The 24,808-nt window shown below is 32.0% G+C and overlaps 1 protein-coding gene across 1 annotated transcript; it reads right to left on the bottom strand.

Annotated features, from left to right (window-relative positions):
* Positions 1 to 816: 816 nt before the first annotated feature.
* Positions 817 to 24,398, bottom strand: LOC120329295 (frizzled-2-like). Its single transcript, XM_039395874.2, has 13 exons — positions 24,134 to 24,398; positions 23,508 to 23,599; positions 23,055 to 23,191; positions 22,258 to 22,454; positions 20,881 to 20,953; positions 20,231 to 20,370; positions 10,603 to 10,721; positions 9,674 to 9,756; positions 8,522 to 8,690; positions 6,882 to 7,006; positions 6,043 to 6,219; positions 4,799 to 4,899; positions 817 to 4,322 (listed from the first exon to the last, which is right to left on the bottom strand). The coding sequence occupies exons 1-13, from the start codon at positions 24,300 to 24,302 to the stop codon at positions 4,114 to 4,116; spliced, it is 1,791 nt and encodes a 596-aa protein (XP_039251808.1). The 5' UTR covers positions 24,303 to 24,398; the 3' UTR covers positions 817 to 4,113.
* Between the last annotated feature and the right edge of the window lie 410 nt (positions 24,399 to 24,808).

The raw sequence follows: 24,808 nt of genomic DNA, 5'->3' as shown, positions 1-24,808 counted from the left end.
GCCTATGCGAGAAATTAGTGCTAATTCACAAGGACGAACCATTGCATGAATGTATTTTCTAGAAAACGGAATTTTGCTAGAATAAAGTTAGCGCAATGGTGCCGGAAGCATTGCAAGAACATACTTTTACGGGAAAGCAATTGTGCAGGAACGCAGTGTTTTACAGTTCAACTTCCAAAAACTGAGATATTCTTCGGGAAATTTATTATTTTCTAATGCTGTAATTTAAAAATATTAACATGGAAACAGGTAAATTTTGTCACAAGTACATGAGCGCAAAAGTCCGGCTTACAAAACTTGATTCTCACAAAAATCCGTTCCCGTTATCCTACATTCGAACAAAAAGAGTTCGTTATTGCAAAACTGAGTAACAAGCTGACAACAATAACCAGCTGATTTCATCAGCCTACAGGAATTGGTTCTAACTACAGCAGGAGTGTGCAACCTGCAGCCGACAGGGGAAATGCGGCTCTCACGAAAAAACTGTGCAGCCCGCGGAGAAGTGCCAATTTTGAAAGATGTGCGGCCCGAGAAACGAGTTTCAATTTAATTTGGTAAGTGCGAGTAATTTCAATCCCTTTGCGTTGCAAGACTATACCGGAGTCCAATTTATCATTTATGCCTATGATTTCAATGCCTTAACCGCTAGCTTGTGCAAACAACGCATTCCGAGTGATCAATAACCAAATTTTTGTGCCTGCGACTACTAGATAGCCTAATTTAAATAAAAGTGTGGTCCGCGGTTTCGCCCAGTTATTTCTATCTGGTCCTCCTGTACTAAAGGTTGCACACCCCTGAACTACAGTAAAAAAAATTGTTTGTAAAACAGGTACTTTATTTGCTTGAGTGGAACCACCTTATAAACACTTGAAAACATCAAAAGCATTAGGGTTCAGTAACAGGCAATTAAAATGGTAGAGAAATATAATCATCTCTGAAATATTCTAGTCCAAGCATAGAATACGGGTAAACCATACCTTCGGAAGTGGGCATGGATTATCAATAGTTCAATCTCGGTAATACATTTCGGAGATGAATTACAGATCAAAAAACGATAAAATAATACTAACTTAAAGATCTCTTCTTGTTGTAAAAAAACAAAAAATATTACGCAGTTATTTTCTAATGCTGTAATTTAAAAATATTAACATGGAAACAGGTAAATTTTGTCACAAGTACATGAGCGCAAAAGTCCGGCTTACAAAACTTGATTCTCAGAAAAATCCGTTCCCGTTATCCTACATTCGAACAAAAAGAGTTCGTTATTGCAAAACTGAGTAACAAGCTGACAACAATAACCAGCTGATTTCATCAGCCTACAGGAATTGGTTCTAACTACAGCAGGAGTGTGCAACCTGCAGCCGACAGGGGAAATGCGGCTCTCACGAAAAAACTGTGCAGCCCGCGGAGAAGTGCCAATTTTGAAAGATGTGCGGCCCGAGAAACGAGTTTCAATTTAATCTGGTACGTACGAGTAATTTCAGTCTCTTTGCGTTGCGAAGACTATACCGGAGTATAATTTATCATTGATGCCTATGATTTCACAATGCTAGCTTGTGCAAACAACGAATGTAGAGTGATCAATAACCAAATTTTTGTGCACGCGACTACTAGATAGCCTATTTTGAATAAAAGTGCAGTCCGCGGTTTCACCCAGTTCTTTCAATCTGGCCATCATGTATTAAAGGTTTCACACCCCTGAACTACAGTAAAGAAATCGTTTGTAAAACAGGTACTTTATTTGCTTGAGTGGAACCACCTTATAAACACTTGAAAACATCAAAAGCATTAGGGTTCAGTAACAGGCAATTAAAATGGTAGAGAAATATAATCATCTCTGAAATATTCTAGTCCAAGCATAGAATACGGGTAAACCATACCTTCGGAAGTGGGCATGGATTATCAATAGTTCAAGCTTGGAAATACATTTCGGAGATGAATTACAGATCAAAAAACGATAAAATAATACTAACTTAAAGATCTCTTCTTGTAAAAAAACAAAAAATATAACGCAGTTAGAAGTTGATTGCTTTTATCGTGTATGGGCCATAATTAACCACATCATACCAGCATGATTTGACTATGATCCACACCCGATTGCTAGTGACAAAAAACTTCTGACTGGGAAATAAGCAACTGTACACATAAAAAGACGTCATCTCGACCGTGACGTCACACAAAAGAAAGGCAAGCGGATTCGTTTGTTTGTTCATGTTAATTTGCTCAGTTAAAAATTGTACTGCGAAATGATAGAAGATAAAAACAAATATGAACAAAATTATCTTCAAATTATGCATGATTTATGCTTAATTGTCGAGTATAATTCAAAGACGATCATTCAAAGTTGAATATCTCATGAGATTTGATTTTCAAAAAAAAAAAAAACGAAATTGTGATGATAATATGAAAAACTTTGTGTAAAAATGATTTAATTTGCCAGTGTGAAAATAGGAAACATTAAAAAAATTTGATTATACCCTGATAAAACGGGCAATACAGAAAAAGAATTTTGATTAAATGAAACACAGAAAAGAGAGTATTTAGTTAAATTTATCTACAAAAGTACAAGATGGGTGATAATGATAAAGAAGAAATATTTCCAACTTCGTATAGTCACAAGGTTGTTATTCAAGATCGTAGACAAATATGCGGAGGATAATGCCATGTAAGACAATGAATGGTGGGCAATAAATAACTAGATGACAAAATTACATGAATTTCACATCAAAATTTAATATTTATTCTTTATTACCAAACCAAACATCCAGTATTATTTCCATACAAAGATCGTTCATATATGCATCATGCTTGAACAGGCATACTCACTGGATTTCAATGTTTATGTAAGGCCTTTTGTATTCACAGAAAAGGTATATGCCTTTTCACAATATTTTTATTAAATTTTCATTATAGGTGAAATGACAAGAAATTCAAAAAAATACGATGCGATGGCATCATATGGATTAAGTCATATTCAAATAACATAAATTGAAAATAAAAATTGTCAAAAAAGATATCAGTGTATTGTACTGTTACCAGTCTAATTTCGAATCCCTGTCATTAATTCAACATCGGAATTAGGAACAGAAGTCAATTTTTTTGAATGCTGAAAATAGATCAAAAGCTAGATGACTATGTAATACTGGAAAAATTAAATTAAGAACTAATACCCAGTCATTATGATAATGTAAAGGGGTTACTGATTTTAAAATCATAACATGTGTAAGTATATGACATAATCAGTACCTCTGGAACAACACAAATAACTTAATGTCATCAACGAATTGGAAATGTCACTTATTACTGCAATACTGTGAATATAGTAACCGATTACACATTTGTGTTTTGTTATTGCCATGATGAAAAGAATGAATAAAAAACTTGCTCAAAAGGAAATTGCCCAAGCGTTAATAAAATAAAGTAGGAAAATAGCAGAGCTTGAAATGAATTGTAAGTTGTTCAGTAAAGGTAAAATAGTTTTGTAAAAGTAACAAAAATCATATGAAAGGAGATTTTTTTTAATTACAATTGAAAACAGGTGAATCTGTGATTAATCTAATTATAAAGAACACCAAAAAGGAACAAACGTTCAACTTTAATACCAAACGCTATTTGATAGCAAGTCATCAAATCTTTTGGCAAGTTCAGGCAGATCGTGTCACATTCGATTTCAACAAGCCTAGACTAACCATAAAAAAACTTGTGAACAAAATATGGATGATTTCTTACTTCACCTAACTTGGGATAAGAATGCTCAATAGTGCTAAATTTGATGACCGCTTTAGGTGGAAAAGCATACGCAACTATAAGTAATGTTTTTTCCACAATAAGAATTAATATTCTTTCATATATTGTACTGTTATGGGATAAATAATATCTTAATATACTTCCAAATTTTGCAACCATTTATTTAAAATACAGAAAATGGGGCAGCATTGCTGTGTGGTACACTCTCTTCAGTATGAATCTATGTATGCGCTTCCTATTTTTAGCAAAACATATTCATTGGGTAACATCTGAAATGTGTCAATTTCTTGCGTTTTATACTTTATACACCATTCTCCGCACCTGGTATGAGTCAGCATTTATTTATTTTTTTATGAGTCATCCCTTTCACATAGCTTGACCTCTAATGTACATGTGACGACCTCCGTTAGGATTAGTATGGGATGGTTGTTGTCCAGGTAACATGTGAACTGTGACGCTGCCATTCTTGTTCGACCTTGCGTTACGTGGTTTCAGACAACAGCATAACCGCCTGCGAAATTTTCCCCATGACTCAAAAGTCTTACCTGACCATATCCAGAATCCTGATGTTATACCTAAACAAAAAAACATGAATATAACTTTTTTATTTTTATAGGGCAATTTTCACATATTTCACTCTGAATGAAGCTGCATCGAGAGGCATCTGCTGATGTGTAATGAGCTGTTGTTTTTGAAGGTCGGCATACTATATAGATTCAGCATATCTTTGTGTTCCAGCGGGTCACTCATAATTTTACTAAAGGTCAATTATCGTTTATCCTCACATATAAGTCGATTTTGTATAAAAGACGACCGCCTAAAAATGCGATAAAACTGTGAATTTATAAAAATCCGCATATAGGACGACTCCAACAAATCGTACGCTCTTGTCATCGTAAGAACTCAGCATGGTTAGAGTTGTAGCAGTTAGAATTAAGTTATGCACGTATAAGCACCCCTTTAGTTTTTCTCTGCCGATAACTAATTTAATTATCTATTCAACAATAGTAATTTTTACTATGAATTTAACAAATGAAATTTCAACACTTACCTACAATTAACATCATAAAATATTTGATAATAAAAACTGTAAAATCAGGTTGTGCGTCATGAAATTCTCTGTACGAACATGGGCAATGTATTCCAAGTCGTCTGTAAAGGAAGTAAAAGTTTTGTAAAGGAAGTAAAAGATAGTTTTGAAAATACTATAGTATTCCAGATTTCTGTGTCAATTTTGGATATCTGTGAAAAAACATAATTAACTTTTACATATTAGGGCTATTCCAAGTGACACTACAGGACAATTCCTGAAATTTTTCATGTTGTTAGATGCAATATATTTTTACATTTTCCGTTACATGTTTTGTGTGATTGTCCAATCAGTTGCTTTATTGAATAGGGAAAAAATTGCACAAAAGTTACACCCAAGACATACTTAGTGGATATGAAAAATATAGTAAAATATAGCGTGACACTACAGGACGGTAAATCCACCATGCATTAACAGTACATTGTGTTGTGCTGTGAATTTTTGAGATGGTACAGCAGGAGCCCAAAATATTTTCTGGTGCAGTAGCTGAAGGTCCCCTCAATGTGTGGCTCAATTCACCTAATGTAACAGTGTAAATCCATGCCAATAATGTGCATATTGTATGTGACACTACAGGACATTTTTCCACTTCGGTACGGCGGCCTCTATCATCTCTCAAAATTCTGGTAATAAATCGTTAAATGGGTGGAGAAATAACCTACAGCACTGCAAACATTTGAACCTTTTTCTACTTAAATTCAGTGAGTCCATTTCATATGAAATAACTGTATCACACAATCAAACACTTTGTGCCACAAATCATCACAAAATATGTCAATTATACCAAAATTTCAACATTTTAAGCCATTTTTTGAAAACCATCAAAAACCTGGGTGAAATTTTAACTTTTTCGGTGAAAGGAATGCAGTCCAATAAAATTCCAATGTTTTTTGATAAAAAAAATAAAAAAAAATTCCTTTCACTACACTTTTGAAAACATTTAAGGAATTCAAGTTTCGCTTGGAAAGGGCCATTAGCATGCGGATAAAGCTACGAGACAGTGGTGTAAATAAAATGTGTTGAATATAATTTTGATATGAAATTGTATTTTAACTGAAAAACCTTGGGCAGATAAACTTGTGTATATTGCATAATAAAGAAAGGACAATAATTTCTCGCTCCACATATATACCAAATTTGATTAGGACATTAAATATCAACAAGGCGTGCTTTGATTTCTATCTTTTAAAACCAGTAAATCTTACCCGCAATTTCTGTCCAACCAGCCTTTTTGCCAAGCATCTCTGTGTGTATGTTCGTAAAAATAACATGCAATAGTAACGGTAGCAGGAACCGTATATAAAACACTGAAAACCCCGATTCGAACCATCAATCTTTCTAACTTTTCTACTTTGGCACCTCCTTCATTTTTGACAACCGTTCTGTAAAAAATATAAAATATAAAAAATTGTATTATTGGTATACAAAATTTAACTTCAAAAATAAATAAAAACAAAAAAATCTACAAATTCCGAATATGTCTGTCTGCCTATCAAACTAAGTTGAAATTTCAATTTTTTTGTTGACAAGTAGGGCTGGGCATTTCTGCACAATCCTAAATTTCTTGTTGTAACCTTTCTCCCAGACCCTAACGTACTAGGTTCAAAAGTCTTGCCACACACTAACACAAATGTATGACGTCTTGCTGCAATGAAATACATTTCGTGTTGGCATGCAGAAAGGCTCAGGAAAGCTTAGAATGGTAACTTTCATTCCTGCTATGACATTGACATCACTGCATTATGCACATGTGGAATCACCAGTGCAAAAAATAAAGGAAGTATATGGTCTCATGTAACCAAAACTGATAACTCAAAAAAGGTTTTGTTGCACAACCTGAACGTAGTATGTTTACCAGGTTAGGGATGTCAGTTTGTGCGCCATCTTGGTGTACATACCTCGTGAGCACCATAATTTTACTAAAATCAATATTAAAAAAAAATCTGATGGAAAATGAATTTTGAGAGAATCGCAAGATGTTGAATATAAGCCCAACAAACGAATGACGGAAAAAATAATAAATCATGAATTATATCAGACTTACCGAATGTGGAATAAAGCAACGAAACCAGCAATCAAAAATCCAGTTCCAACACATAAAAATGCAACGAGAGGAATAAGGATGAACCATAGAAGAGGTTTAGAATCGTAAACTCCAACGAAGCAAACCTAAAAAAGTATAAAAATAAATATAGAATTGAGACCTTCATACACTATAAATAAATATAGTTTTTTTTTAGTCGTTTTTTGCGTCGTCACTCTGAACAAGGCATGGACATCAGTCACTGATATAACTTCTTTTATTACAAGAACTTGTAATCTTGTCGTTTCAACATATCCTCACTAACTTGTTACAATCTAGGTGAGTTGGTGAGGATGGGGTTCAAAACTGCAACATCTACCATCAAGTTATTTATGTCTAAGTAATTTCAAACTCCATCGTGCCCGATTTCAATTTCCCACAGAAAACAAAAAAAAACTTGTTTTTGGCATCAGTTAAACGTTACTACTTGTTGAACAACGAAATAATTAACCTTCGCATGTGGTACTTTTGTAGGAATAACAAAACAAACCGCATAAAACCTTCAGTTAAAAGTTAAAATTATCATCTGAAATAGATAATTATACAAAGGAACGGATGTATTTTACTAATGTGGGAACTAGCAATTAGTAGAAAAACAAGAGAGCAATGGACACAAAGAGCCAGTACCAGTATGGTGAGGCCTCAGCTGAGTACTGTTTTTTTTTTAGGACAGGGTGGCAGAATAAATGGTTTCCATATATCATAAAAAGTGTTCCCATGAATTGAAATAAGAACCGAGAGTGGAAGAATAACGTGTTCTGTGTTCCATACATCATAAAAAGTGTTTCCATGAATAGAAATGAGGACCATGTGGCAGAATAAAGTAGCCTATTCCATATATCATAAAAAGTGTTCCCATGAAATGAAATAGGGACCGAAAGGCAGAAATGAAGTGTTCCATATATCATAAAAAGTGTTCCCATGAAATGAAAACCGAGTGGCAGAATGAAATGTATCCATACATCATAAAAACGTGTTCCCATGAAATGAAGTAGGGATTGAAAGGCAAAATGAAGTGCTCCCTATATCATAAAAAGTGTTCCCATGAATTGAAATAGGGACCGAGTGGCAGAATTAAAATGTTCCCTATATCATAAAAAGTGTTCCCATGAATTGAAATAGGGACCGGGTGGCAGAATCAAAGTGTTCCATATATCATAAAAAAAGTGTTCCCATGAAATGAAATAGGGACAGAGTGGCAGAATAAAGTGTTCCATATATCATACAAAGTGTTCCCATGAATTGAAATAAAACTGAGTGGCAGAATAAAATGTTCCCATATATCATAAAAAGTGTTCCCATAAATTTAAATAAGAACAGAGTGGCAGAATGAAGTGTTCCCACATATCGTCAAAAGTGTATAAATTAAAATAAAAAATTAGGAATGAAAATTCCGGGCCCCACACGAAACCGAGGAAGGTAATAGCCTTCTAGAAACTTCTTCCATCTTCTCAAACTGAATAATTGGAATTCATTGGCCCATTGGTTGCAGAGAAGAGCGATTTATCCCAACAACAGCAAGGTTAATAACAACAATTCAGAAAATCGATCCACAAATCCACTTCATGTCCAATTATTGATATCAGAGAAATACAACTTACCCCACTGAGTATATCTCCTTCAACTCGAGCCATTGCCAAAATGATGATTGTCATAGTCGCAGGTATGGCCCATGCAACAAGATGAAAATAATGGCTGATGGCTTCAATAGCTTCGTTACCCCATTTCAAACCAGCAGCCAGAAACCAAGTGCCTGTCAAGATCACCCACCTAAAAAAACGATGAAGATACAAGACTTGTAAGTAACATCGACTTATAAAACGAGAATATCGGTTGGAAACCGAAGACTTATCGATCGATAGTTAGGGGATCCCCCAAAACAGAAACTGCAGTTTCGATTCATCCGCTCTTGTAACTTGCGCACTGCGCATCGCACACACACACTCGGCGGGTTTCAAAATTCTCTCGCTTTACAAAAATCTAGATCACTATATCAATAATTGATTGATAACTCGCTAATTATACGACATAATTCGCCCAAAATCAATAGGCTTCTGGTCCGAGATAAGATGAATGCACATGCAAAATCTGGAGCAGATTCAATCCCGCTTTCGTGAGATATCGCGTGCATCTAACAGACACACACACAGACAGACAGACATACAGACAAATACCTATCAATATACTTACCGATCTTAAGATCGATAAGTAATGAAAAAAACCTAAGAGATGACTAAATTATCTGAATACTAAATCAGGTACGATATTTTTTTAAAAGGATTTGCACAGAGCAATGTTGCAATCACTCAGACATGAAGGTGAAGAAGGCTCGTTGAAGTTACAACTTACATGCATTTCCTTACATGAGAATACAGATCGAAACTATATAGATTTATGGCGGTGCATTATGTGTGACAGTAATAACTGTATAGGATCAGCTAGAAATTAATATTTATTTGAGTTCAGCGTAAGTTCAGAAATCAAAGGAATTTGAACCTCTTTATCCAAACTGAATATTCAAAAGAACAATGGCTAGTGTATTGCTGAAGTATAGAAGGAAGATTCGAGTTTATTACTACATCCTATGGTTACATCAAGTCAGTGTGACCAAAAATTGAACTCCGGTTATTTATTTAAAACAATTACAATTTTCCAAGCGAAATAATAAAGTATATACACTAAAAATACAATCCATTTTACAGGCAGTACAGTTAAAGAGAACTTCTGTTCAAATATACAAAAATACTGCTCACCATATTGAACTTGCCATGCTGAAGAAGTATAACAACATAAAGAGTATTGTGCAACCTGCTTCTTTGGTGCCTTGTACAACAACCTGAAAACAATATATATTCATTTTTACCAAAATGAAATAAATGCTCAGTAATCATACATCAGATTACTAGGAATGATTAACTCTACTAGCTGGCTGCTAGAAATTATTTTTTGTAAAGAGGTGCATACTGAAGACAGTTTAAAATTTGGTGACAATGCTGGAGTTGTGGTAATTAGGAGGAATTACTTAATTTATTCAGCGAGGTTCATTTATATAGTATAGAGATTCTAGAAAAAAAATTATTAGAGGGCAACTGTAATTATACGATATAGCCAAGCAATGATACTGTCTGTGAAAATTTTTGGATGTAGATTGAGATTAGTAGTGACTAGTTGTCAAATAAAAGAATTTATTTTTTTGCACGAGAATTCATCTATAATCCTTATAAGCAAACTTTTAATTTCAAAAAGCAAAGTTCAAATGAAGACAATTGAATAATCAGTTTTTCTTTTAAAAACACTATAACAGACAAAACAATATTCAAATATTCATTACGAAAACCAGGAATGTAACATCATCCGCATGTTATGCAAGAAATTCCACAACAAGACAGGTCCATGGCATACAACAACAGTTTCAACATAAATAATTTAGTCATAAGCTTCTTAAGCACCACAAAAATTACCTCAAAATAGAGAGAGGGACCTAAACATCAGTTCAATTTTGAAAGAAAAGTGATTGATATATATCTACAACACTAAATGGTTTTGCGAATGAATGAGGTAATTTCTCCAAAAAATTAACAGTATTTTGTAATTTCTCCACTAACAACTGTAACAAAAGAGGGATGCTCAAATATATGGACATGAAGACCAAAACATGAAGACGAAAAATATAACAGCACACCTTGTGACAATTGTCATAAGAACCATATTGACAGGAATCTGTAACAAATTGACGACAAGGAATTGTATCTCTCGTGAAGAATCCAGTTATGTATGCAATTGAAACCATGAGATAGCAACCTGTAAAGAATAAAGTATTTATAAATACAAGTTACAGGAAATAATGAAAAGATAGTCCTTTATTAAATAAAATTTAAAATGAACAATTGAAGTTAGTCTCAACCAAATATGGCAAAAGCCAAATAATCTATTATTCTGAAACATTCTAAAAATATTTTTTCAAAAAATTGAATATTGAATATATTTTAAATTGGGTCATGATTAACTAAAATCATAATGAAATACTCAATGTATATGTACTCAATGTATTCAAAATGAAGGAAAGTTAGGAAGATAAACAACGATTTGATTTTTTCCCTATTTTTTGCAGGTTTGCAAAATGGCTTTTAGGTCATAATGTAAAATTTCAATTGCTTAAGAAGATAAATTTTCAATGAAACTATTCTAAAATCAAGAATTTAAAAATACTGTAGTCATTTTGACACATTTCAAATTTTCGCTTTGTTTTGGAAACATTCCTGGCCATAACTAGGACTTAGTGGTTATTTTTTGGTTAGGATAGATATACAACTTCATTCAAATATAAATTTAGGTTTACAAAAAAATGGTATGGCGTAAACCCATCTAAAAACACAACCAGAAAAACAGAAATTGTCACCAATTGAGAAGACACTTGAAAATTTCTCAAGTACATGAGAAGACTAGCTGGTATAGACAAAAAGATTTCAATAGGTAGATACCGATCGATTTAAGTCAACAATAGTACATTGTATTAGTTGTAATCAATCATGCCTGGCCACGGAATGAGTCAGATAATACAATAAAGAATAATCAGCACGTCACCCAAACTTGATCAAGTATGTTCACCAGTGCATAGGAATTTTCAAAATGAATAAAGTACATTTAAAAATTGTACATAACAATAAAGTAAATTCTCGTTTCGGAAATAATTTTTGATAATATTTTATATGAGAATTAGTTCTTTTGAGGATTTACAAGAAACGACTTACAGTAACGACCGATTTAAACATACAAATAATAAAAATTTCATTAATAATAGTTTACAAAAAACAGTTTATTAAAATCTCAAAATTCATGAATGATTAATTATGGTTTAGCCAGAGCACTGATTCCAACTTTGAATATCTATTTTTAATGTGGTTTAGAACTAGAATAACGTCATCCTAGATTGAAAAATTTACATCACAATTTCTTCACTACTAGAACAATGATATGAAAAACCTTCTATCCTATCAAGCCACTGAATCCGAAGCTGCAATACCAATTGATATGTTGGAATATTTCCTCTATTGGCATCGCATGGCACATATTGAAAACAGAGTATTTCCTGTCCAAATTGAGATTTTACAAACTATGAGGATATGTTCACAATGGCTGAATATTAATTCATTCGCTTTTTCATGTTTTTATTAAAAAAAAAATTACTTTTCAGTAACTACCAAAAACAGATCAGTAATGAGGAATTCCTTCACTTATGGTATTAGTCTCCACTCTAGAATGATTTGAGATAGATTATTCGAAAACATAGGATTATATTATATCATATCCATTTCTGCACCAAAAAGGCTAATATGTCAGTACTGGTATTGGTGATTATTGACTGTTAATTATTCAAAAATTAAAGATTGGATGTATTACCATTACCAAGGAAATCAACAATGCTATGCAGCATATGGTTTATGTGGTTTCTAAAAAATGTTAGATTTGTTTTCTTGGGAAACAAATACTCAAGCAACTCAACGGTGGCTAACGCAGGTTCTATCACTAAAATAACAAAACATGGAATCTCTAAGACTAAGGGATTACAATAAAACCCCGTTTTGAAATAACAAAACCAAGGAATGTTTATTTAAAAAACGTGATGAAAATCAACAAAAAAAGATTTAGAGTAGCAATATTAAGATTTTTAATATTATAAAATTAATATGTGACAAAATATTGAATAGAATAGTATGTATAAAATTATACAGCTGTTTCATAAAAGTTTTCTTTGTCCAGCCAAGTATACATATAAGTGTACATATAAGTCTCATCTAGCACCAGTCCATATCAACTTGATGGTGGAAGATGCGGAGACCAACCAGCAGTTACACAAACCACTTTTGGCTACTAGGAGTCTAGCAATGCTCTTGCCCATACCATACTCATATATTCTATTCTTATATGTTAAGTTTATATTACTTATTCAATAGCTGTATTCTTTAATGGTAACCATAGATTCAATAACAGCTTAAAAAAATCATTAAATTGGGCATTGGGGATATTCATATCTGAACAGATCGATATTCAGGCCCTTCTCTACAAATCACACTTCTGAAACTTCTGTATTTTGAACAGTGAAATGGCGTAAAAGTTATACTAGTCTCCACTATATAAGATATATTATGAAATTAATTGAAATAACGAATATGATGATTTAATGTGATGGGTATAACAGAAATTTGATTAAAAGCTCATCATTAGAAAATCCAAATTCCTGTTTTAACATAATTCATCAAACAAATTTAAAATTAATAACCATGAATTACATACCATATTGAAGAAATATTCTGAATTTGATGCAAAATTAGACTATTTTAAATAATTTTGCTAAATGTTTCAATGACAAAGACAATTCTGAATATGGAAATACTACTATGATTGAAGCAAGCGCAGCAGTCTGATAATATCACTTCAAAAGGACAAAATTGAGTTAGTGTGACCAAAATTACTTATGCGTTGATAATAGATAAAAGGTATTTAGTAACATACATTGAACGTTGTTGTTTATTTACGCATGGTTCGCTGACAGTTGGCGAATGACGTCCGAGAAATATACTTCATCAATTATGGACCATTAATAAAGTAGGTGATAATAGTAAAATTAGATAATGTTTATGTTAGGCCAAATATAAGGTTAGACACAATGACTACGCAAGGATAAAAAAGGGTTGCAAATTTGAGAAGCGAGTGCTATATATTGCCAATGAGCATGACTCGGATGCTTTCCGGCTTTGAGGTAAAATGATATAAGAAGCCAGGTTTTGATTAAGGAAAGCAATATCCTGTGCAGATGAACACGCCCAAAGCGAAAAAAAGAAAACATACTTTGTAATATTCATACAGGATATACCAACGCCCAATAAAGGGTATTAAGTAGACATAACTAGAATCATATTTTGAATTACACAAAGTAAAAATGATGAATATAAGAAATAATGCGACTATATTGTGGACAATATAGAAGAAAATTCCATAATATTCGGGAAAAGGTATTAAGTGATACAGAAACACATAAATATTGATTTTCTGTTTAGACATTGATCATAAAACAGACAATAGTTTGGTAATGGATAGAGAATAATAGTGATAAACATGGTTTTAAGAAATTTTCTTTTTCCTACAGTTCCAGTATTGAAACTATGATTGTGATGAATGCTCAAGTTGACAAATTTTTAAATGATATCTAAATCATTCTTGATAAATCAAGAATTAATAATTAAATCGAATACAAATAACTTCATTTTAGACATTCCTAATACATTCACGAATCACCATATAAAATTGTGTGATGTCACTCGTCACCTTGGTCCCATTCTCCTTACGTTGCTTGCTACCACAAAAATCCACCTTTTTCGGGAATGGTTATAGATACACACTTTCTCACAAATCTTTATTTACTTGTGTTTATCCAAAATATCTGGCACAAAAGATTCAGGCCACCCACTATTAACAACCAGATAGTAACTGATAGTCTATTTAGCATTTATGATCGGCCATACATGGACACCATGAAATCTAATAATCTCACACAAAGTGATTAGTTAGTTTCTAATAAGTATCTGATTCCAATTTCACAAACTTAAAAAGGACAAATCCAACCAGACCATATTCAGCCAAGCATAAATCAAGAATGATTACTACATATTTATGACTCATCATCTCTTACCATTTAAGTAGACAAATTAGTCATTTAAGTCTAAATTGAAATTAACTTGAAACAGTGAAGTGGTAAATATCTAAATTTTTATCCCTTCGATTGGATAATACAGACAATTGAATTATTGAATATGAGTGATGGATGAATTCTTTAAGTCACATAAAATATCAGAGAAATTTAATGGAAACATTTTACCATGTAATATTTGTGCTGTTATTGTAGCCTATTTGGTGTATTTTACCATGAAGTGAAGGATCGCTTTAGAAATTGGTGTATTTGTTGCAAAAAACAACACTTTTCTCTTTAACCAAAGGACCAATTGATTCAAAATTCTAGAAGTCTTATTACTTTCATTTTTTTTTTCAAATTTTCTTAGATATTTCACTCCAAGTAGTGGTAATATTATGCCATTCCATGGTTGTCATTGTCAGGTTAGTCTGACATCTATTCGATAAACCTAATGCTCAACGAAGGCCTTCGTGATACCAATGAGAATTGCCACAGCATTGAAACTTGTTTTGCAATTTTGATTTAAAGACCATTTGATTGGTCAGATAACAGATTTCTACATAGGTTAGTCATTGAGCCTTAGTGTTCAAATATTTCAGCTCTTCTGTTTTTGAAATAATAATTTATGAAAACATTTGTCAAATGTCGATTACGTCAAAGTGCGACAACCAGACAAACAGGCGCTAACAGTTGAATCAGCCTTTCGTTAATTGTCGTTTAATGAAAAACTGATAAAAGGATTCTCGAACCCAAGGGAATAACTGACACATGCCTAGCGATGTCAGTAGTGTGTAAGCTCATGGTGCGGTTGCCAAATGCTCCAAATGTAGCATTACAGAAATTAATACAACCCATGTGAAAACTATAGATAATTTTGATTACTTTAGCGTTGATTATGTATAGTTCAAACATGGTAACTTGTTGTTTTTTAATCTGGATAAAAATAGCCATAGGCATCAGTGATGAAGTCCTATTTTGCATCATAATGTGTATTATGAGGTGCAAAGGGTAGGAAGAATATTGCAAAATTCCATTTAATATCAGTAATATGTCGATGTCGAATATACAATGTTGAAACAGTTTTTAATTTGTTTTGGAATGTTGGTTTGACATTGACCTTCCAAGATGAACTTTGACATTGATTGCATACACACATCCTCCCACAGTTATATTTATAATTACATGTAATTTCATATGGCAAAATGTCTTGTTGTTGCTAATATCATTATTTACGCCATTTTGAACCAATGTGTATACTACGAAGATCGGTATATTTCAAATTTTTGTCAATTGAGTAATACATAATAAGAAATACTAAGAGTTAGAAAACAGAAAATTTTGAATTTCAATCTCGAATTAATATCGAGGATTGTGAAAATTTAGAAGAAATTATTTCAAATGGGAACTATCAGAAGTAAAGTTTTTTGGGGAAGTCGGGTTACCCAAAAATGCTTTTTCTGTAAAATTGTGGTGAATAGTAAAATTATGAATAGATCACTTATTTCACCTTGACTGCAAATTTCAAAATTAGTTTCAATAAATTTGCAATAATTTCTGCAAATTCTCATTTGAACAATATAGCCATTAATTTGGGGACTTTATTTCATACAGTACAGGTAGACCTTATGTGACCTCCTGCATACAAAGCCACCTAACAAGTGGTAATATGATCTGTGCCAACACCTTTGAAAAAGAATTTCTATTTTCTTAGATGAGTGTTTGAAGTAGAATAATCTTGAAAAGTTCAAAACACACTTGTTTACGTTCCATTGCAAGTGCTGCATGCATTTTAAACGAACCACTCGGGTTGTGAATTACAAAACAGAATTAGTTTGTTTTGTTAACAGGATCTAAGAAGGTAAACTAATAACAATGCAATCTTGCCTTACATGCAGAGGAGAGTAGCGTATTTTTAAACATTCATCAAATTACCAAAGAAACATTAAAATCAAATTTGATTTGTTTTAATTGATAAAACCAAATAATCTACATTCCAAAATAATCTATTTGAATATGAAATAAAGAGGTTATTATGAATTAAGTTATGTTTAGCTAAGAAGATTTGGAAGCCCCGGTATATTCACTTGGTTTGAATTAGGAAAAGCTAAATAATATTTGATTAATTTCTTTTTTTTTTACAGATTTCAGAGATTAAATGAAGGCGTTTTTCGGTTATGCTCAAAATAATAAGTTATTCTTAAAATCAAACATTTTCTATATCGAATATATAAATTTTGAAACAATTCAAATATTCCAATTGACCATTACTTGATATTTGTTATTGAGAGATTTTGTAATAAGTCTATCACTAACCATATACAATGTTTTTCACTCAATAAGAATAAATTTTTGTGTCGAAATTCATACGGTGAGTTTTAAATAATCCGAAGAGTTTCACAATTTCATTATAAAAACACAAAAAATTCAATTTTACTTCCTATTTCGAAGTTATCGAATTACCAAAATTTTACGCATTCTTAGGCATACTGTTTATTAATAAAGATCAAAAAAATTTCATCCGATACAGACGCTTTTATTTTTTAGTTGAGAAAGCATGAAATCAAGAAACCGTGAAACGAAAACCAGTAAGCGTAAAATAATATTTGTCTTCTGCAGATCACCGCAAATCATAGTTTATCCCAACGTTAATCGGGTTTAAAAAATATTTTAATCCGCCATGGTAAGATTTTGTTTCGATAAACTTTGGAACGTAAACATAATATGAAAAAAATATGTCCGCGCGTACACAGCATCAACGCGAGAACCGTATTATTGGAGACTACTTTATAATTATCGTCAAATTGCCAAAGGCAACATTATCAAAACCAGATCGCGGTAATAAAATGTAAAGCTTGTTTCCAAAAAGGGCAGATTATGGTGATTTGGGAACAATTACTTGTAATATATTAATAGAACGTCATCTAATGTGCTGTACCAGCCCACAATCTTATAAACTGTGTGAATCATTCGTAAAATTAATCATTCTTTCTTAAAATACAAGTTCCTTGAAAAAACAGAAAATGGTCTATTGATATCGAGAATATATATAAAAAAAAAAATAAGAGTATTAAAATTCAGAATATATACATGGTAGCCCAAAAAATAAGACCAATAAATTTTTCAATTACTTCCATGAAAATGAAGAAAATTTATTCAATTCGCGAACTTCTGTTAGTGTATCATTGTACCCAAAAGGTCCAGCAATCCATGACGTTGGCGAATGACAGTTGGCGACAGTCAAAATTATGTTCTACTTAAAATATGTTTCAAATTACCTTTATTTTTGGGTCCAGTATTACAAATAAAATTTAGGACACCAAAACTACTTATTTACTTGTTACAATAATTATTTTTTTTAGAGAATTGGGAGGACATTTTGTTTATTAGTGATCTATGAACAAAATCATATTGATATATTTTGAATCATAAATTACTGTTCTGCAAAATAAGTATTATTTAAGTTAACATAAATTGCACTACAAATAAATTGATTTTTTTTCAAAACTACTGAAAAAAAAAATATATATTTCTAATCATTTAACATTCTGAAATTTCAGACAGTAGGAGAAATACAAAATCAGGTTAGTCAGTTATAGACAAATAGAGAGTCATGAAATAATTTACTAAAAAGCCAACACAAGATGATGTGGAAATTTAATTTAAAACCTCATATTAGCAGATGCCATAATCAAGAGGACATTTATCAAAATATTAGGACATTTTTATTGAACAATATTGTAAATCTATGTAGTCATATTTATTCAGCACAAAACCGTTAACTCTTGAAGTTTCTCCCCACTAGAAAAAAAAAGAATCAATTTTTCAAGCATGAATTTAGATAAAACGAACCAGTAGTGGTATATTATGTGTGGTCTTAGATGGCCCAGTGATTTTTGAGTATTTTCTTTCCTTGTGTTGGCAACACAATTTTTTGTGTTTAGTGTTTACTCAATATGGCATTCGAGTCATAACAAAGCCCAGTACAATATGAAGGATTAGGTTCTGAATTTCTGAAAAAGGATCATCGTTTCTACGTATACCTAATATTCTAAAAAAACAGGTTGGAATATTAGTTCAAAAAATATGATAATAAACAAAGAATTACCGGAAAGTTTATTTGAAATGAGTAAATAAAATTTTTCAATCATTTTTTGACAAATAAGTACTTGTAATTAAAAATACAGTCCTTTTCTGGTAAAATTTATTTTATTCGAAGAATGTGATTTCTATCTAGCTTTATTTCTATTGATAATTAACAAAGTATTCTTTATCATTTATCATCATCAAATTATAAGAGAAATTTAAACTATCGATCACAAACTTAAATTCAGGATGTCGACTTCATGTGTGATTTTTTTCACATTGAAACCTTATTTATTTGTAAGGGTATATCTATAGAGTATAGTGGAAGATAGAGTATTTAGAATTTTTGTTTTCAATCAAGTAATCCCTTTATTAATAGAACTACTTCTAATATTGATATTATTTAGAATTCGTTATATTAAATTGTGAAATTATCTATATATTTTACAAATAACATTCGCTTCTTTGAATAAAATTATAAACCTTACAGAAATGACACAGAAAATTAATAAAAATATTACATTATGCACACAATGAGGGCGTCCATATACATATACATTGTTACGTGCTATGACACAATAACCTGGAATTCCTTACGTAAATCGGGAGAGAAAAAAACTAATATTAGTATAGTTACACAGGAGCTCTTAAAACACTTTAATATTTGTCTACTATGATCACCCATTACAATCTGGTGATAAAACTTCATGAAACCAAGCATGGCCCACACAAAAATTAACCCTAAAAACTCAATATTTTGTAAATGATATTCCGAATGGCTTTTGTGGTTTATGTGAAAGGTTTTAAAAATCAAAATTGGGAAATGACGTTTTGTATTTATGTTTCCTTTCCGTGAACCTAACAATTCGCTTAGCCTCGAAAAATAGTTGACCACGCAAGGAAATGGTATGATATGTACATTTGAAATTCTAAAAAATATTCACAGTTTATAATAGGGATGAATATATGGTGCCAAACTATTTATTAAATGAATTCCTCTGCAGAGGTCTATAGGGCCGACATATAGATTGGGCTCCTCTTAAAGGGATATTTACCTGATATATAGACAGTGGTTTTGATTTTTATGGCAGCTATATAAAATGTGTACAACCAATTGAATGCACCATTTTATATTCTCTTGGTGACTTCAAACATCTCTAATACTTTCTGATAATGTGCAGCCAATACAACGCTATGGATAAATTATTATGTTATGTCAAATTCAATATGGATATTACAAAAAAAAAATTCTGATGTGCCCCAGGGTTGTTTGGTAATCCGTATAATTTTATGATATGAATGGGCTAATCCGGGAAATTATATTATCATCATGGCACAGAGGTCATGTAAGAATATTTGGGTTTTCTTGGGGTTCGTCTATCAAACGAAAAAAAAATTAAAATCTTTTTTCTCATTTTGAAATGAAATTTAATATATCATAAGCACACAATTGAAAACAAATATTTCCAGCCTTGCATGAAATAAATTGGTATTATACCCTATTGGAAAATCTTGATGAGTGATAGTAAATACTAACCAGATAGAAATACAATTGGTCGTTCTGGATATCTGAATCTTGACATATCAATAAGGTAGGTAAAAACAGTGAAAAGAGTAGAAATTCCACATAAGATTGACCATATTCCAATCCACCAGTGAGCGAATTCACGTTGGTCACTAAAATAAAAGAATGTATTTATAAAGGTATACAAGAATAGGTGAATATGTTCAAGAAGGATCTTTGCTTATAAACCATGGTCAAAAGGCACCACAGGCCAGCCACATAAATGACTGGTAGTAACCGATAATTGATGACATGTTCGTTCGCCGTCATCAACTATCCCTATTATACATTTATACTACATTTATAAATGGCATAATAAATATATCAACAATAGATATCTCTAGCCCCTATTGACATTTGACGGGTGGCTGTATCATGATTTTAGGTTTACAATTACACTTTCGCAAAACAGTCGCAATCTTTAAGGGTTAGGCACAACTAACAACTTCTTCTATTTTCCAGTTCTTTTTTAATTTGTTCACAACTTTTGTAAAGAAGATAGACAAAGTCAGTCCTTCAAATCTCTGAGCAGGAGTATTACATGGATATGCGATTCTTCACAGAAGTTATCAAGACACATCCACATTGTCTTACCAGCGATCTTAAAATTATAAATATGTCACCTTTCCCAATACAGAATATTATCTTTGTCACAAGGTGCTGCACAGTATTGTGCTCCCATGAATGAATATCCATCTGAAATAAATAGTATATGATTATTAGATTCTATAGCAAAATTATAACAGAATTTTCACCAGAGAAATTTCGGATTTTCATATTTTACCATGGAGCAAGAAAACCGATAAGTGGGCTTGGCTTGATCACATATGGCATACTACAAACTCTATACAAGAGTACATGAAGCTTGAGAGTTTGGGAGAATAATTAACCAGTTATTCATTTCAAACCCACAGAATTGACACAGAAATACGAAAACATTTGAGAAAACAACACAATTTTTAAATTTTTAAAATAATTAGATTTGAACATTTTGTTTGAGTTTCCTGGAAGCATGATCAACAATACTGAAATTCAAATTATGTGACATAATAATTTTCTAAAAAAAGATAACGTCTTGATTATTCAAGACCACACATCGTTAAATACAATGTGATCCATTTGACCAGGTGAAATAGAAATACAACACCAGTACTGTTCTATATTGTCTAGCCCAAAGAAATTGATATCTCCAGCGCTGAATAATGCATAACACATGAAATGTTGCAAAGCGCTCAATGGAAATGAAACTTCCAAATTTTAAATCAATAAATATGTTCACCCAATACCCATCTTTAAATTAGATTTCAAATCTATCATTAAAGAAAAAATTTTTTCTATGTGGATGTCAACAGCAAAAATATTCACATAGTGTGAAATAGGAAGTAAAGCACAGTGTGTAAAAGTAGGTTATTCTCACATGGATGAAACAAGATTCTTATTACTTGAGAGGATTTGTACTAATTATCCTTTAGTATGAGTATATCAATAACTGTTTTTAAATTCTTTTTTAAAAATCCTACTAGCTCTGTTTAGCGCAATAATAAAAATAATGTACAGGCTGATATTCCCTTATTTAACTTTTTTATGACTTTCCTTACCAGAAAGAGAAAAGTGGATAAAAAATTTTTTGCAAATTTAAAACATTTTTTATATGGCTAAATGATATTTACAATTTTAATGTATTTAGTAACTAAAAATTTTATGGATTATCCACATTTTTTATGGTTTCAAACTGTTACACCGTTTGAAGCCTGCTTTATTGAATAGTAAATACATTGATTTTGTGCCGAACCCTATTCATGTAATAATTATAACCGAGATGAATTGACAATGAATTACAAAATAACAAAAACCAACAATAGGGCTGTTGTATTAGAACATATATTGTGAAATGCGATATTGAGATTCGTGCAACAGTAATGCATTAGTGAAAATTTAATTTGATCGAAATATGTGTAATATAAATTGTGAAATAGTAAATCACATTCATTGGCACCCACCTTGCTGTGGTAAATTGGGTACTTCCATTTCTTTAGGGCACTCAAATACCTCTTTATGGGAACAAGCTTTAGTTCGAATTGGGATGTTTGCTTCTGGGATGCTATTCGGTAAATCATCAGAACTAAAGCACAATTGGTCTTTTGATTTTTCTGGAAGGTCATCACACGTAAGTCCAACAGGCCATTTGAATTCAAAACTGAAAGAAAAAAAGTTCAGTGAACAAACTTTGACAATTTTATCAGGGAAGGTAGGTCAGAGTTCAAAAAATAAAATGGAAAATAAACAATGAAAGATGATACAACGATCCAATTATAATTTACATGTAATGATCAAAGATAGTTATAACCAAATAATAAATAGGTTGAAGATAAATATAAATGATTGGCAACTGTCAGTTCATTTTGAAGATATGAATAATATGGAAAAATTTGAAATTTGGCTATCAAAGACAATTTTGATTGTGACATCGAATGATATATTTATGTATAAGACTTGAACCCGCATAATTTATATTTTTCACGGTCAAATTACAAAAACAAATTAACAAAGCAATCTAATTTTAGGTATGTTTAAATGTAGGCTAACAGTAATACAACAACTAGCTGTAATATTTATTGGACAAGTAATACATTAAAAGCATACAATTACAATTTGCTGGCTATTTTCAAATCATGAATAGGTAAAAAGTGTATCATCATATTATATGCGCATATCAAAATTGAAAATGCAGTTAAGCAGAAATGATGAAACATGATAATTCTAAATATGAAGTAATTATTGTAATGACCAAATTCACCTGTTCATGAGCTCCTCACACCCAGTTCTCGCATGAATACATAAATGTTTGCAAGGTGGTATTGCTTCCTTTAAGTTGGTGCAAACAGGAACATAAACGCTACATAGAAACAATAGTAGTGCTTTCGAACACTTCATCTAAAAAGTAGGATGGATTATTTATTTCAGTATATATTTAGGCATCTACAAATAAGTAAGACAGATATATATTCAGATTCAGCTATGGGATCTGTAAAACATAGCTGCACGGACCTATAAGGCACCCCAATAGCACACTATGTAGGAGGACATGCAAATGTCGACTGAGGTCCTATACCCGTCCATAATTTTGAACAACCATAACAGCGCTGGCACGAATCTTTCAGCATTATAAAAATATTGGACAGTTCCCGAATGTCTGTTCATCCTGCATCAGTTCAATTCGATAAACGAAAAGTTATACAAAAGTGTATACCTCTACTAAAGGATAAAACTGATGAACTTCAAGAGCTGCCTCATCTTGTGTAGTATGACCGAGTATATTTGGAAATACTGTCAAGTTATATTCTGAAGACAAAATAGAGGAAATATTTAGTAAAGTCTGAAAGTACAAGTTTGGAAAGCTAGTTCTGTTCATGGTTCTCGATAAATTATGATTTGAGTGTACAATCAGAATATACAACAGGAAATGTCTGATTGCAAAACTTGATACAAAATGTTAAATATATAAACATTTTTCTATTTATGAATCTGAAAATAAGATGTCGGCACTAGTAACATAGAATTTCCCAAAAAATACTGAAATTCGAGTTGGAAAAGATTGTCATATCTCAGTATCGTAGTATTACGCTGAAAGACAAATAATATACCCTGTAAATATAAATATATATAATAAATAATAATATAAATTATTCGCTGAACAAGTGGCCCCCGATCTGAGAAGGCAGTACGAAAATACCAGACTCGAGTTGTTCAGCTATAGCAAATGCTTCATAAATTTAATTTTACATTTTCTAGCATAATGTGTTCTGTATCTGTTTGCATATGTACGACATAACATAACTTCATAAAGTTTGATTTAAAAAGAAATTATCAGCTTACTCATATCCTGACACAAAGGTGTCGCGATAGGCTCACATCGTCCTTTCGGCGAATATTCATCATCATCATATATCAATCCAGTTCCATGATATCCTTGACAATGAGTTATGTCGATTGTTGATGTAAACACGAATAAAATTGTTAATAAAATCCCTCCAGAATGGAGCATGATCAAGTTGAGAGGAAAGCAATGCACCTCGATCAGTCAATATTTTGACAGCAAAGTTTACACTGTAACAGATTTTAACTTAAAAAACTGTGAAATAATACTGTAATAAGAACTTTGTTGTTAGCTTAATGACGGTTTAGGGAATACTGGAATAGCCTAGCTAACTTACTTTGAAGTAAACATGAAATTGATTTGAACTAATAATAATGAAATTAACCTGGCGTCTCTTTAAATGCAATGACAGCGGTCGACTGGTCGAACCAAACGCACCTCTGCGAACAAACTGAATGTAGGCAGCAAAACGCCGATCTCGCTTTCAACTTGCGGTCTACTACTACTAGCCCGCAATATGCACAATAATTATTCTCCGTCTAGGCCGATATCCTTCACTAACTGACTAATAAATTGCGCTGTTCGTCCTTGCAACGTCATCGACAATCCGTCAAAGACCTACAAACTGAAATGCTAAACACATCTTACAAGCAAATCACTGCATATAGTCTACG

Source organism: Styela clava, chromosome 12 (genome assembly GCF_964204865.1).
Source record: "Styela clava chromosome 12, kaStyClav1.hap1.2, whole genome shotgun sequence".
Classification (NCBI taxonomy): Eukaryota; Metazoa; Chordata; class Ascidiacea; order Stolidobranchia; family Styelidae; genus Styela; species Styela clava.
Note: the sequence above shows the minus strand (reverse complement) of the source record. Positions and strands in the feature narration are given on the sequence as shown.